General features: G+C 33.5%; 1 protein-coding gene across 17 annotated transcripts in view; it reads right to left on the bottom strand.

Annotated features, from left to right (window-relative positions):
• Positions 1-16,284, bottom strand: part of TRDN (triadin) — a 369,423-nt gene that overhangs the window by 263,933 nt on the left and 89,206 nt on the right. For 16 of the 17 annotated variants that reach the window (XM_064360733.1, XM_064360737.1, XM_064360734.1 and 13 more), the window contains exon 5: positions 5,590-5,649. In XM_064360733.1, coding sequence (XP_064216803.1) covers positions 5,590-5,649 — 60 coding nt within the window. Of the gene's footprint in view, positions 1-3,762; positions 4,381-5,589; positions 5,650-16,284 lie in introns of those variants that run through there. The other variant, XM_012450047.3, reaches the window with a different exon arrangement.

The raw sequence follows: 16,284 nt of genomic DNA, 5'->3' as shown, positions 1-16,284 counted from the left end.
CTGACCAACATGGTGAAACCCCATCTCTACTAAAAATACAAAAATTAGCCTGGCGTGGTGGCATGCGCCTGTAATCTCAGCTACTCAGGAGACTCAGACAGGAGAATAGCTTGAACCTGGGTGGCGGAGGTTGCAGTGAGCCGAGATCAGCCACTGCACTCCAGCCTGGGCGACAGAGTGAGATTCCATCTCAAAAAAAAAAAGAAAAGAAAGAAAGAGACCAAGAAGTCTACGGCAGGAACCAAAATTCAAAAGCCTTCATAGATGAGGCAGGTAAATTAAATATACCCCAGTGGCGATAAGAGAGAGTGGTGGAGACTGTGGTACACAGAGGGTATAGGCCCCACTTAAAAGCACCAGTTGTTCGTTATCTAAAACACTGGCTGGTTAAAGGAAACTACTGTGGAATATACTTGAACTCTAATCCATGAGTTCAGTAGACAGTGATTCTAACACTGGCTACTCATTTGAATCATTAGGGCAGCTAGGCTCAAACACTGACCTTACTTCTCAAACATTAATGGCCTCAGGATGGAGTCTGCACATTGATAGATGTTTTTAAAAGCTATCCTGGTGATCTAAACTGCAGTCAGGATTGAGTACCGTCCCTGGCAACAACAGCTCCTAGATGTTTAGCATGAATTACTTGGGTGGCCGATGATGTCAGTTATTAGGACAAAGAATACAGACAAATGAAGACATTTTCTGCAATAGATGTTAATATGGGCTTGAACACATTGGATGAAAGAAGTCTGTTAGTTACCTATGTAAAGTCAGGTGGGAATTTTATAAGAAGGCTCAGAGCTTTTCAAATTCTACACCTTCAGCCTTTTCAAATATCAAAATTAATTAACCACATGGGCTCCTAAATTAGTTGATGTCTAAACTGAAATGCTAAGGGATTATCCAATTAAGACAATACTCAGGATATTCATGACATTCTTAAGATTTTATTTAAGAAATGTGCACATTAAAGATGCATTTTTAATGAGGAATTTATATCTTAAGGGAATGATAACACTACATTGGCCATACACAAACTGTGTCCTATTGCCAATGTGACTAAGCTCTTCACATATAGTAAGAAAAGCAAAACAAAGAAAAAACAAAATTTTAAAATCAGCAAAAAATGAAAGAACTTATCTTGCAACCTAAAGAAAAAGCAAAAATAATAGTTATTCTGACTTGCTCTGATCTCCCAAGTAATGAAATTTTGAAATTTCAGAAATTTCCATACACCTGAGTTTCATAAGATAGCAATTTTACATCTTACTTTTGCTATGCTGGTATCTGAAGATATACGGAAGTCTTTGTGATAATGCTGATGTTTTTCTACCATGAACTGTAAACTTGGTAATATTTGCCATTTTGTGGTTTCTATCTTTAAATACTTTTATCTTTCTATTCACAAACATGAAAAATTGCTCAACATCAGTAATCATTAGAGAAATGCAACTTACAACCACAATGAGATATCATCTTACACCATTCAGAACACTTACTATTAAAAAGTCAAAAACAATAGATGTCATGGATGCATAGAAAAGGGAACACTTATACACTGTTAGTGGCAATGTAAATTTATTCAGCTTCTGTGGAAAACAGTATGCGGATAGCTCAAAGAACTAAAAATAAAACTACCGTTTGACCTAGCAATGCCAATATTAGGTATCTGCTCAAAGGGGAAAAAAATCATTATGTGAAAAAGACACCAGCACTTATGTGTTCATCACGACACTATTCACATTAGCAAAGTCATGAAACCAACCTAAGTGTCCATCAGTGGTTGATTGGGTAAAGAAAATATGGTATATATTCACCATGGAATACTGTGCAGCCATAAAAAAGAATGGAATTATGTCTTCTGCAGCAAGACGGATAGAGCTGGAGGCCATAGATCTAAGTGAACTAACTCAGAAATAGAAAATCAAATATTGCATGTTCTCACTTACAATGGATACACACGGACATAATGATGGAAATAGTAGACAAGAGGGATCCCAAAAAGACAGAGATTGAAATGGGGACCGAGACTTGAAAAATTACTATTGGGTATTATGTTGAATATTTGGGTGATGGGTACCCTAGAAGAGCTCAATCCCCATCATTATGCAACATACCCAAGTAACAAACATGTAGATATATCCCTTGAATCTAAAAGTTTCTTTAAAAACTTGTATTTTTGTATTTAATTACCAGTTCCTATAAACTCTGACTGGCATGCATGCTTGTCAAGACTCCTTTCTAAATGCTGGATTCTAACCCAAATAATTTAATTAAAGACCTTTCTAAAAGTAGAAAAAGATTATGGTAATATCTTCCTTTATGAAACTCATACACTGTGATCTTAGTTTACTTATTAATTAGAATATCTGAGTATTTACCATGAGTAAAGGAAACATTCTTTAATCATCATGACTGAGAACTTTTATTTATGATAAATAACAACAGTCTCTCTAATTCTTTGCAGTTAGTCCACGTATAACCTTATATTTAAAACATATGTGGACAGAGTTATTTATAATTACAAAGGATACCCAGACTGTTGACTGCTAGAGAAGACTGGTTAACATTTCTTAACATTTAACATGTGGCTCTACATCTGACCATGGGTATCCATTGTCGGATATAGCTTCAAATATGAGTGTATTCTGCAAGATCATTTTGACCTATAAAAACTTTAATTTGAAACCATCACCCTGATACGGAATCAGCAGTCTTGAAGCTAACTTGTACTAGAGAACTCTGCTTGGTACTCACAACTACTCCATTGGGGTTAACACATTCTACCTGCTCCCCAGGGGCCACTGATATGAGTCACAATTTAATGATATTTGGTAACCCCCAAAAATGTTAAATTATGGTTGGAAGTTTATTCTAAGCAAATGTAATGTTCCACTATATTACTATATAAATTCAATACAAGGTCACAAGTACATACAGTATTCTGATTATATTTATAAAATAAATTTCTACCTTTTTATGCAGAAAAAATCCGAGGTTAATTTAGTTCAAGGTAAATCTTAACTAACATGTCAGAGCTTGTGCCCTAAAACCATGATAAGTATTCATTGCCTGGTTATCAGTTTAAAGACATATTCTTTAGCTCCATAAACTGCTGCATTCTTTCCTGATGAAAAATATCAAACAAAATAAACTGAGGGACCAAGTAGAAATAAAAGTTAGCTTGATATGATAAATTAAAATCACTTAATGTGGATGTCTATAAAAGATAGCTAATTTTTTAAGCAAAGGAGTGAGAATTGAAACTGATTATTTGATGCTATAAAGTCAATTAGCATATTAATATAGAATTGTTTTAGAAATACATATCCTCTGGGATTACATATTCTGTGGCTTTTTTTTTTAATCCCACTTGATGAATCAATTATATAGGTATAGACTCCCAAGGCTCTCCCAGTGAGTTCCATGATTCTAAAAACTTTTAGAATATCATATTGTCCCTTGAAGGAGAGAAAAAAAGAGAAATAGAATGTGATGTAGCTTTCACCATAACCAAAATCTTTTGTCTCCCCCTAAAACACACCAGCTTGAGCATAATGAATCTTTTTAGACTCAGATATTTATTGACTCAATTACAGTCATCACAGACTACTATTACCTTTCAAATATTGTATCTTTTCTTCTAAGGGTTCAAAATGTTTTCATAATAATTTAAATTTCTAACTATCCATCACATACAATCATAACTGACATGGAGCATGGCATACAGAAAACCCTATTTATCTACATACAGGATCGGTTATAAAACAAAACATTTTTTTTCACTGAACTATTCGAAAATAAAGAACAGGCATTAGGCTACCTCATTTACAGATAGGAAACTAAGCAATGAAGTGAAATCTTTTGTTCATATTCACACAAGAATCTTGTGGAAAGAAATAAGCTATCTCTGGTTTCCAGTGCAGTGCGGAAAAGCTGAAGCTCTACTTTCACTTTCTTGAGAAATAGTTACTTTTACAAAATATATTTGGTCTACTCAAGAAATATATTCAGGTTAATAATCTCCAGCTCAGTCTTTGAGAAATTTATTTTAAACTTCAGCCAAAGCCACTGTTTTAATTATGGAAGACTTGCTAGTTTAATAAACCCACTCTACAGCCCACTGCTCAAAGTCTTTGACATCAGAATTCTAATATAGGCAGGTCCAAAATGCAAATGGTGTCATCTGCATTACTACCTCCATTCCAGCAGCACTGTTATTAAATTAATAGCACAGTCTGCAAGAAAAAAAATAGCAGAGACCCAAATGGTGTGGAACCAGTTGAGTTTCTGTTTAAACTTCAGCAGATAGAAACACAGAGCCAGTTCAGTCATGGTTCACTTAGTCAATCTGTACTCAAGAGCTGTATCCAACCTCTATGATCAAAGGAATTAAGGACCAAAAAAGGGAAAGAGAACAGTAAGAAGACATTAGTTTCCTAAGTACAAATATAAATAGGTTTCAACTGAGTGACCTTCAGTATTCTGATTGTTGAAGAATTGGTTGACCAATCTAGAATGAATTCAAACATTAGGATTAAAGACATAATATCTGTAGAATGATTTGAGCCCTTCACAAAAAGGAAGTACATGAAGTATAATTTAAAAACAACAGCAACAACGTGGCATTGTAATAATATAAATTCATATGCTAGTATAATTTAATTGAAACTTTCATTATTTGAAACTTTACTATCTGCAATTCTGGTACTTACTATAGATAATTTTGCATTAGCCAGTTTTTGACATAGTAAATACTGGATAAAATTCCATTTTTATCTCAGAAACAAATTATCTCATTTTCTGTCTGTATTATACAAATATAGTTATTATGAGATCCTTATTTTTACCCTGTATTTTTCAAAATCATGTGAAACTGAACATTGGAAAATCCTGTGCATGCTTAGAAGAATATATTTTCAAATGTCTTGGTTCCTATTAGTTTCTTCAAAGTTTTGTGATTATCTCTTCACCCCATCTTAAAAGTAATGCTTTTAAGATGAGCAAGACATTGTTGGCCTCTTAATATGCTTCTGCTGCAAGATTGCAGTTACTGGATTCAGTTCAGTTGAAAGTGATATTAATCATCTTGTTGTCACTGTCCAACTATCCCTTGAGGCTGTGCAAGGGAGCTGTGGGATTTCTTATATGACCTCTGCCATGAGGTCTTATAATGACTCTGCATTTCTACACCAGATTGTAAAGATATTTATTGCATGACAGAAGGAACTCAGGTAAAAAAAAAAAAAATCAACTCTGACAAGTGAAAGTAACTTCTTAAAAGAAAAAAACGTATTTCCTCAGTAAGTCAATATATATTTGAGGTATTCCCTTAGTAAGTAGAAACCAGTTGTAAATAATTTAAAAATTGTCACACATTTTAAAGTTACTTTGATTCCAATTATTAAATGTCACTTAAATGTTTATAACTGAAATTAACTGAGGAGTAAATATATTATTTAAATAATATCAAAAATGTTACAAAAAGCGCTAAATAGGAAAATTTTTCTTTCTCCCATATGAATACACAAAAATGATACCTCCAAATGATCTAAATGAAGAATAAACATAAAATTAAATGTTTACCTTTAGTTTGTATTTTCCTTTCAGGTTTCTCCTGTTTTTCAGTCTTATCTTTGTGTATTTCTAAGAGAAAATAAAATTTATAATTTTAAAACTTTGAAAAGGTTTAAAGTTTAAGTCATAGCCATGACCTAAAACATTATAAACCTACCACAAAGTTTAAATTTTTATACAGGCTCTAATAAGTTTATTGGAGTTGAAAAGAAAGGAGTCTTCGAATGCTAAGCAAATCACTTATTTATAGAATTAAGGGAAAAATTAGAGTTATCTTAAATTAGAGTTATTTGGAAAAGCTTAAAAATTTAATAGAGCTATGTTGTCACCATTTTCAGAGCTAAAATTGGTCACAAACTATAATTATGTTTTATTTCATTTACTCTCAATACAAATTAAGAATCCTTAATAAGAATGTCATTAAGATTTAGGAAGATTTAGGCTTTACATATTAAATTAAGAATTTGTGAAATGAACTGTAACAACTATCTAATAGGAAATATATCTCAGAAGTATTGACTCTAAGCTATGTTTATAATCAGCATTTGGCATTACATTTAACCAATAATTACTGCAAGCAGATATGACACATTTCATTGAATAAGTTAGTTGTACAGTTTTTCTAAATATCAGGTTTTATCAAATATATTCAATTTGCTGCTAGCTTCAGTATACATATATTGCCAAGGCTAGGAAAATGGTGTTAATTCTGAATTTTCAGTTAATGTGGATAGAAGTAAATCTGAGATTAGAGTTTACAAATATGATTACTACCTTTTAAAAGTGACTTAATCTTAAATATCATGATTTTTCTTAGAAAAATGCTAATGAGGTTTACTTATTTATTTATCACAACTTTATTCCACAGATGGTCTGAGATGATGCTAATTACTGTACACATTTTAAATTCTCCATTTGTAAATTTACATTTGCATTTTTGTAATTTTTCCAAAAGTCTACTAAATTGAGATCAACCATAAAAACACCCTAAATATCTTCAGAAAAGACAGCCACTGGCTTTCATTCATCTGTTAAAACAGTAACCACTATTGTAAAGATTTTCTTTCTAATTTTCCTTATTAATTAGTCTTCTTAATATTTACAGGGTCACTAATCTACTCTTATCTCATCCCTGACTTTGAACATGGTGATGGAGCTATGAACAGGTAAGGCACCCATTTTTTTTTTTATTTTGAAATGGAGTCTCTGTCACTTAGGCTGGAGGGCAGTGGAACAATCTTGGCTTACCGCAACCTCCACCTCCCAGGTTCCAGTGATTCTCCTGCCTCAGCCTCCTGAGTAGCTGCAATTACAGGCACACACCACCACACCTGACTAATTTTTGTATTTGTAATAGAGATGGGGTTTCATCATGTTGGCCAGGCTGGTCTCGAACTCCTGACCTCAGGTGATTCACTTGCCTCAGCTTCCCAAAGTGCTGGGATTACAGGCATGAGCCACCATGCCCAGCCTGGTACTCATTCTTATCGCTAAAAACAATTCTCAAAAATGCAAGGAAATATCTTCAAATAATACCGGAAATGTCCATCTTCCTGTCTCTCTCACCATTTTGTTTATTTCTTCCCTAATCTCCAAGTTTTACTCTACAGCAGGATTTCTTACTTTAGCACTACTGACTTTGAATTGGGTGAAGCATTATTTGGGGGAAGAGCTATTTTGTGCATTTTAGGACATTCAGCAGCATTCCTAGCCTCTACCTATTAGATGCCAGTAGCCTGGTATCCACCTCCCAATCTTGACAATGAAGCATGTCTGCAGACTTTGCCAAATGTACCCTGTAGGGCAAAATGAATCCTGATTTTGAGACCCACTCCTCTAAACCTACGTAATAACCAGTGTAATCACTATCACTGTCTAGACCTTTGCTATCCAATGCAGTAGCCACCAGACATGTGTGCATATTAAGGACATGGTATATGGTTAGTCCAAACTGAGATGTGCTGTAAGTGTAAAGTATATGCTAGATTATGAAGACTTAGAATAAAACATTTTGAAATGATATTTTGGTCATATTGGTTGTGATGGTTTTATTAACAGCTCGGTTTGGCTAGGCTATTATCCCGTTATTTCACTGAACACTAATCTAGAGTTCCTTGCAGGTATTTTGCAGATGTAATTAAAATCACTAATTAGTTGATTTTAAGTAAGATGATTTTGTAGATTTTGTATAATTTGGAAAGCCTCTGATTTCATTGGAAAACCTTAAAAACAGGCCTGAGATTTCGCAGGGCAAAAGAAGGAATTATGCCTATGAATGACAACTTCAGTTGACAACTTCTAGGCTCAATCCTCCCTTATTGACTGACTGTGTTATGCGTTCAAAAACGCTTAGCCAGTTCCGACAATCACATCAGCCAATTCCTTGTAATAAATTTTTTAAAGTGTAAATGTATCTCCATAATGTTCTACTGGTTTTGTACTTCTCTGTTTAATCCCTGGCTGATACACTGAATTAAATAAGATATATTATTAAAATTAATTATATATTTTTCTTTATAGTATTTTAATTGTGGCTACTAGGAAATTTTAAATTACATATGTGGCTCCTATTATATTACTACTAGACAGGTCTAATGCAGGTCTAATCCCAGGGGGAGCAAAAGACCTTTATAAAACTTTAGATCATCCACAGAGATAAACTGTTTTCAAATGAACTGAAAAAACAAACTTGATATTCTCTCCTGTCAATACTGTCTTGCTTGTTCCCTCCTCTCCAAACCAACACATGCTATGAAGAAGATTGGTGCTTTAATTCATGTCCATAAAGCAAGTAAAATATCAAAGATTTAGAATGTTTTTTGGATATGCTAAGAAAGTTGCCTTTAAGAGATTATTCTTTACTCCTAGTAGGTATTAACTGGAATACAGAGATGGAATGACATTTTTAAAATTAAAAAATTGCACAGAATGCTACATTCACCACGTTATTAGGATGACCTAAAATCGTCATTTAGAATAATTTTTTTTAGAGGTAGGGGTGCATACATATGCGTGTGTATATACATGTATGTCTTCCACAGACACCTGCTGACCATTCAAAACTATAAAGAAGGGATTCTGGAACTCACACAGGAGAATAAGAGGTGAGTTAGACTCTTCCGCTGTAAAATCCTGTCAGAGCCTCCTAGTCTTACTTGGATTTTGGAGAAAAGACTGTTTGGACAGAGTGGTGATGGTTTTGGGGACTAGACAGACAGTGCTTGTTGGTCATAGAGGGTTTCCTGCAAGGTGGGTGAAAGTTTGCACATCAGAGAACAGATGAAAGAAGCACTAGCAGGAGCTACCTTGCTCCTCTTAGCTCTTGTGTACTTAGCCATATCCTGACAAAGAGAATGCGTACTAGCAAGAATTGAAATGAGCAAGGAAGCATCCTCAACAACAACAAAAAAATAAAGACAAATCTCAGACAGACTAGGGTCAAGGCCACCACTCAGGAGAAGGGAAAGGCTGGGGCAAATATATTATCTCTCTTTCCCAAATACATAAAAGGGAGGTAACTCTAAAGTGAAAGGTAAATATTTTCATGTTGGATATACGTCAGAATAAGTTTTACTTAAGCAAAAATAAACAAAGGAAAATTAGACTGAAAAAAATGGCAATTTATTTCAAAGCAGTTATTTTTCACTCTGTAGTAAGTAGGGTAGATGCAACCCAGTTCTGCAACTTAGATCAGTGTCACAGCTAAAGCCTCAATTTTTTATTTTCCTGATTCTGCACTTCAGCCTTATACCAAACTAAGACAACCTCGCTGCTCTGGGCAGATGCAGGCAGTTTTCTTGTAAGCAGAGATCACTCATTTTTAAAAAGATATACACACAGTAAAGTCTATATAGCTCACAACAAAGTATGCAAACTTACATAGGCAGTTTTTTGTTTTACAGGTAGATTCTCAAGCTGAAATATTAATATTTCTACAGAGGCAAACATAGACAAACACAGCTGAACTAGTAAAGACAAACACACATCTACATTTCTTTGCTCAGGAAGACAAAAAAAGTATTTCTGATGTTTCAGACTTAAGGGGAAATTAAATGTTTTTCTGCATGTTTTATTGCAACATTGCATTTTCCTTGGGGACTGGATTCCATCACTGGTGTCACGGACTGTGGATATCAGATGTCAGAAGAATCCAGTAAAGCCTCCCCATAGTGTGGCAGTTCTGTCTCCTTACACTTTAGCCAGGAAATGATGATCATTCAAGCTCCCATCCAATTGAGCAGCATGTTACAATTTAGAATTTGGAAAGATATTTTTCTCATAGGCAGGCAATACCTGATTTGTTACTTTCATTTGCTTTTTCCAGCTAAGGCTATACTTGTATAAATTGGAAAATCAAATTTAAAAGATTCAAGTCATTAAAGGTGGAACTTTATTGTCCAACGATCTTCAAATAAAATTAAGTTTTCTATGTGATGTTAATACTAGCATCTAGTTATTTAATAATTTGCAAAAATAGGTGAATGTCTCCACTTAATATAACATGAAATAATGTATAATAGCATACAATTGTACTTAAACATCATGATACTTTTTGAGGACCAGTTCACTTAAACCTGAACCAAACCTGGATAAAGAGAATTAAGAAAAAAGGCAAGGAAGTCATTATTCACCTCCACATATATGTCCTTTGCAATTAGATGGATGTACAATGTCTCTGAAAAGGTGTTAAGTCTCAGCACCAGATGCTATTTCGAATCATAAACTATATTTGTAACCAGTAAATCTTAAAAATTGTTTTGTGTCTTAGGAAGCATAGAGGTCAAACTATCTTAATCCAGGTGTGAGTCTGCCCATAAATCCCTAAAGGTATGAGTTTCGATTTGAATTTTGAGAAGGGAAGAAGGGGAAAAAAAATGGAAAAAAAATTAAAATTATCTTAATGTGTTAGGAGGCAATGAAGGAAATCCCTTTGTTCTCCTGAGTCATTGGTAGCCTTAGGCCTAATAAGAGTTAGTGCTCCACTAATGTTTCTGGTGTCAGTAATGGTTTCAAGAGCACTGAAGGATTTAAGAGAAGGGCAAATTAATTTCAAAGACTGTAGAAAGTATATTTCTACTTCTTTTACTACTCCTGACTTTCCCCTAACATTTTTCTTGCTGCTGGTAGGGAGGTATGAGTGATGATATGTGCAGGAAAAAGAAGATATTGCCTCTTAGATTCTATCGCTATTCATCTTTCACTCTAAAACTAAAAGCTTTTGAAATCCGTAGAAAACACTATCATACTAGGCTTTAAATGCATTTACAACTTTCTTTCCTCAAGGAACTCAAAGGATTTAAACTCTGACTTTCATGCTTTGTCATTCAATGGCAATAACAATGAAATATATCCTACTCATGCAGACTGTTTTTCCGAAGTACAATGCCAAACAAAGGAGGAGTTATAATAATTTATTATGGTGCTGAGAATAAATAAAAACTAGTCATATTTTTAGATTATTCTTTATTTCAGGATTGCAATAATCTGTAAATAATTATTTTAGTAAATCATATGAAAGATGTTATACATCTATAGTATACTAATACAATTAAAATGTCATGCATTTTGATAGGAAAATGTAGACATAGAAAAAACTATTAAAAGATCTATACAAAAATATTTGCATCTCTGACATCCGTTAAAATACAGCTCAATGTTGAAGATAATTAACACTGGAGTCAATCTGCTTGAATCAAATCTGATTTCCATACTTACTAGATGTGTGAACTTCATTTCCTCATCCATAAAATAAGATTAACAGTAGTATCTACTAGATAGGATTATATGAGGATTAAAATAGATTTAACATATTTTATGTAAAATGTAAAACATTTAGAGCGTCACTTCGTGTCAAGTAAGCATCATGTGAATGCCAGCTATTATTATTACTTGTCTCTCTTTGTCACTAAATAACCAAATTTTATGAGAGCAAGAATTATGCCTGTTTTATTCCACATTAAATTTTCAATGCATGGAATATACTGGCCACTTGAGAAATACATACTACTTGAAAAAATATTCAACCACAATTACGAGTTACCGATTCTTACATATTTTAGAAGATGGTGATGGATCATATTTTACTTGTTTTTTATAACACAACTCTCAAACTACTATTTAACTACCAATATGATATAGTTGAAAATTTGAAAAAATATTTCATTTCTAAATATTTTAAATTTCTCTTAGAAACACAGGAGAAAGTTGTAAGATTTTACTACTTATGGAAATAAAATAAGATATGTCAAAGGTATTTATACATTGCAACAGTTGTCCAAGTGTGGTATCTCACACCTGTAATCCCAGCACTTGGGAAGGCTGAGGTGGGTGGATTGCTTGAATCCAGGAATTCACCAGCTTCGGCAACATGGTGAAACCCATCTCTACAAAAATAAATAAATAAATAAATAAATAAATAAATAAATAAATAAAGATTAGCTGGGTGTGGTGGTGCACACCTGTAGTCTGGCTACTTGGGAGACAGAGACAGGAGGAACCCTTCAACCCAGGAGGTTGAGACTGCTGTGAACCATGATGGTGACACTGAATTTCAGCCTGGGAAACAGAGCAAGACCCTATCTCAAAATAAATAGATAAATAAAAAGAGAAAACAGAAAAACAACTGCAACAATTGTTGATAGTTTTTTATATTGCAGAAATGTTTTTCATACTGTTTTTTCTGAAACACTGAAAAGCTAAATTACAATTAAATTAAGGACATTAAGCATGTTTTTAATATATTGCTTTATTTCAAAACTTATTTATAGATGTTCATGCAAAACCTAGATAAGCTTAAGTGAATATATTATCCCTATAATAAAATGTTAATAAAATATTATAACTATTTCAACAGAAAAAAATTGGGAGAGAGATTTAAATATGGAAAATACTACTTAATCAAGCTTAAAGGAAGGGACCCAAAATGTCTTATTCTGTTTATTCTGCAGGTTTGGTATTATTACATTTCTCCAGGATTTCTTATTAATAATTAGGATATTTCAGTAATAATCTACATTCTCTTTTGTCTTATAACACTTGCCTCTATATTTATGGTATTCTATATGCAGAAATCATGAAATTTAGCCATTTACTAAATATATTTATGCTGGACATTTGAGAGGATAAGGATAGATTTTAATGCTCCCCTTGGTAGTCCGAGTTAGAGTTTTCAAGTATAATGGTGAATTTTCTTGTTCTAGTGGTGTATGTTGAATGTCCCATAGGAAGATACAATTACTTGAAGGGTAGAATCTGTAAAGTTTACAAGTGAAGATTCACTTCATTGGTTTTTCTTCTTCCTCTTTAGGCTGTTAAGTTCTGTTGAAATGTTTACATGAGGTCTATGTCTACCACAGTGTTCATGGTAATCATCAGGCCAATATATTTTCCCCAGACTCTCTGAGCTCAACTTCCATATGTAACTTGGGAAGAGAGTCCATGGGTACTCAAAATGAGAACGCTGGTAGTAACAACAACCAATAAAAAGTAGTGAGTATAGGTTGTGTCAGTGATTCCTATGAATGAACTGATTCTGTGGTGATGTATTTCTAAATTATTTTGTTACATTACATGTGTTTTGCTTATGATTTTATCTATTTACAATTATACCAAAGCTTGCTGTTGAGTAGATAGATAGTTTATAATTTTGTCTAAGACTTACATGGTCAGTTGAAAACATACAGTTTTTCTCTATTAATATGGCACACTGTTAATAAATTCAAAATGTTATCAATTGAAGATTTTCGAATGACAGACTCAAGAAGTTAAAAAGATAATCTCTGTCACCAAGGCAATCATCCTGATTCTTTTAAGATGACAATTCTGTTTATTAACTTATAAAGGTTGTGTATTTCCAAGAATGCCTCTTACTGTGTTTTCTCTAGGTATTTCACAAGCACCAGATAAAATAAAATGCCTTCTTACATTATTTCCCACTCTAATGTTAAAAAATAGAATTATTTATTCACTTAAACCTAGAATCTTTATTTGTAAGAATCTGCCAATTGTTATTAGGGCAGAAAAGATTAATTGTAACAGAAGAGCAAGCAAATCTTGTTATCTATCTAGTGGCTAATTAAATTATGCCAAACACAGCTATTTTACTGAATTATCAATATTTTAGATAAATATACCAGATTTTTTGTAGGTGTCTCTGTAATCTTTGATTTTCTGATATTTTTTATGTTCGATTGGTAAACAAACATTTCTGGGGAAGGTGTACTACTCACCATTAATGAATAATATAAAAAGGAATATTCTCTTCCCCCGAAGCACGTAGTGTGTGTATGACTAAGTGGGCAACCACTCCAGATATAGTGACAGGAAGATATTAAGAACATTTCTTTCAGAGATGTTGAAGCCCATAAAGGTAAATTATTTTGGATCTTTGTTTTATTGTGTTTGACTACTTGGTAAGATAAGCTGAACTTTTTTAAGAAAAAATAATAATTTCAACAGTGTATACTAATGACCCTTATACATTTTCCAAATAAATATACTAAGATGATATGTACCTAATCTCATTTTTGACTTTCAATCTGTTATCTCTGGTTAATCCATTTTTCTCTTCGAATTGTATTTTCTCCATCTATAAATGAGATATCATTTTCCATGTGTACATAAACCAGACAGAGGTAGAAATGATTGCAAAGAATACCTTTAATAGGATAATCACTGATGAAGTTTGCAGATTTGGAGATTTGGGTAAGATTTTGATTTTGGCTGTGTTAGCATGTTTCATATTTGATAGTATGCTAGACAAGATCAATGTGCCTGTACATTAGAATTATCTGGGGAGATTTTAAAACATATCTGGAGAGATTTTAAAACAACATTTTAGCTCAATGTTAAGCTACAACTCAAATGTTATCAATTTGTCTCTCATGGCATGGAAATTTTTAGAGATCTACATTTAAATAAATTCTCAGGTAATTTCAGAACCACAGTCCAAAGTGAAACTACTGTCTTGATCAATGTTTCTCAAGTTTTAATGCGTATATGAGTCACTGGGGAACTTAAAAGGCAGATTTTGATTCATTAGGTCTAGATGGAGCCTGGATTCTGCATTTCTAAATAGGTCCCAGATGATGCTAACATTGATGGTCTGTGGACTATGCTTTGAATTTCAAAGCTTTAGTCCAGATGAAACTCTTGATAAAATTATCAGTGTATGGCATCACAATTTTAATCATAGAATCATAAAATATCGTAGTTGAAAAAGACCTGGGCATCAGTAAATCCAGCAGTTTTGTTTTACAGGTGTGAGAACTGAGAGCCACTGAAGTTAAGTGACTTAACCATAGCCGGTTAACAGCGGAAAGGGAAACAACACAAATACCTCCTTGTTGGATTCATTCAAGCTTATCTCAGTCATGTTTAAAATTTTGGTATGTTCAGATGATGAGCATCAACTATCAATAGTTATTCCAATGCCTTAGGTCAATGTGACAGTGATATATATTAACTTAGTTTGCATCCCATCACTCATGTTTTGGGATTTTCTTAACAGTAGATTTATATACACTGGTCACTGTGTGTAAATAAATTTTGCATTTATTCACTTACCCTCGACTGTCTCCCTTACTGGCCTCACGATGCAAAAAATTCCCTGTTTTTAGAATTACTCTTTGGGGTGCAATGACTCTCATCCTGATTGTGAATTAGAATAACATTGCGGAGATTTTAAAAATTCAACTATTTAAGACTTGACCCCTAGAGATTCTTATTTAGCAAATCAGAGATGGGAGGTAATCTGGAATTTGGAATTAGAAACAAAAATTAGATGTTGTAGACACTTGTGGCTTTCTTGTTAGAATCCATTATTCCTGATAATATTCCCCTTAATTTTAGGAACCACTTTTTTTCCCATGCTAACCCACCCTTCAGTTCCAAGGGTGGGGGCCTATTTCATAGGCCTTGACAAAGTGTATGTTGCATCTCTCTGTCCAACTGATTTGTTCCAACAAGGATATGCTACTAAATCCAGATTAATGGGAGTGAAACAAATGTCTTTGCAGAGACATTTGGGAGAGAACAGGTGCTTCTACTGAATTGCTAAGGTAAAATAATTTTGGCTCCAACTTTCTGGCCCCCGTAATAGCCACTAGGAGAGAAAAGCCTGCCTGAGATTGAGACAAATGAAACAGAAAGAAGAGCAGATTCCAGAAGTGAAGAAAGAGAATTTTACTAATAACATGACACAAAAACCTGTATAAGGTCATTTCTGAAGCCAATTCTACTCATGCCTTTTAATCACTTGAACACAAAAAGCATTTTTTTTCACTAAGCCAGTGTGAATTGGATTTTGGTCTCATGAGCAAAATAGTTCTAATTAAGACATCACTTGAATCTAACACACAGAGTTGAGAACCATTACTAAGGCTTCTGCTATGCTTTTTTGTTGTTGTTCATTTTATTTTTCAATAGTTCCTTTCTAAATGAAAATCTATAATTTAAAATAGGTAAAACTTTAAGCCACCTTCATTTAACTAGCACATTAGTTTCTCTTGAATTTGAAACAGGAAACATACAGAACTCCAGAGAGAAGATTCCGAAATACATTAGACCTAACAGCTTCCCCCTCACGTACTTTCTCTATGACTCATCTTAGGTACACATAGAATTTAACACCAATGAAATTATTCTTGCTCCAAGAACTACATAAAATGGTTGGGCCTGAGTTGAGTTGTCTGAGAGACTCTTTTA

The sequence above is a fragment of the Aotus nancymaae genome, unplaced genomic scaffold (assembly GCF_030222135.1).
Source record: "Aotus nancymaae isolate 86718 unplaced genomic scaffold, 86718_ANA_hifiasm-v0.15.2.pri h1tg000040l, whole genome shotgun sequence".
In the NCBI taxonomy this organism is placed as follows: domain Eukaryota; kingdom Metazoa; phylum Chordata; class Mammalia; order Primates; family Aotidae; genus Aotus; species Aotus nancymaae.
This window is presented reverse-complemented; position numbering and strand designations above follow the sequence as displayed.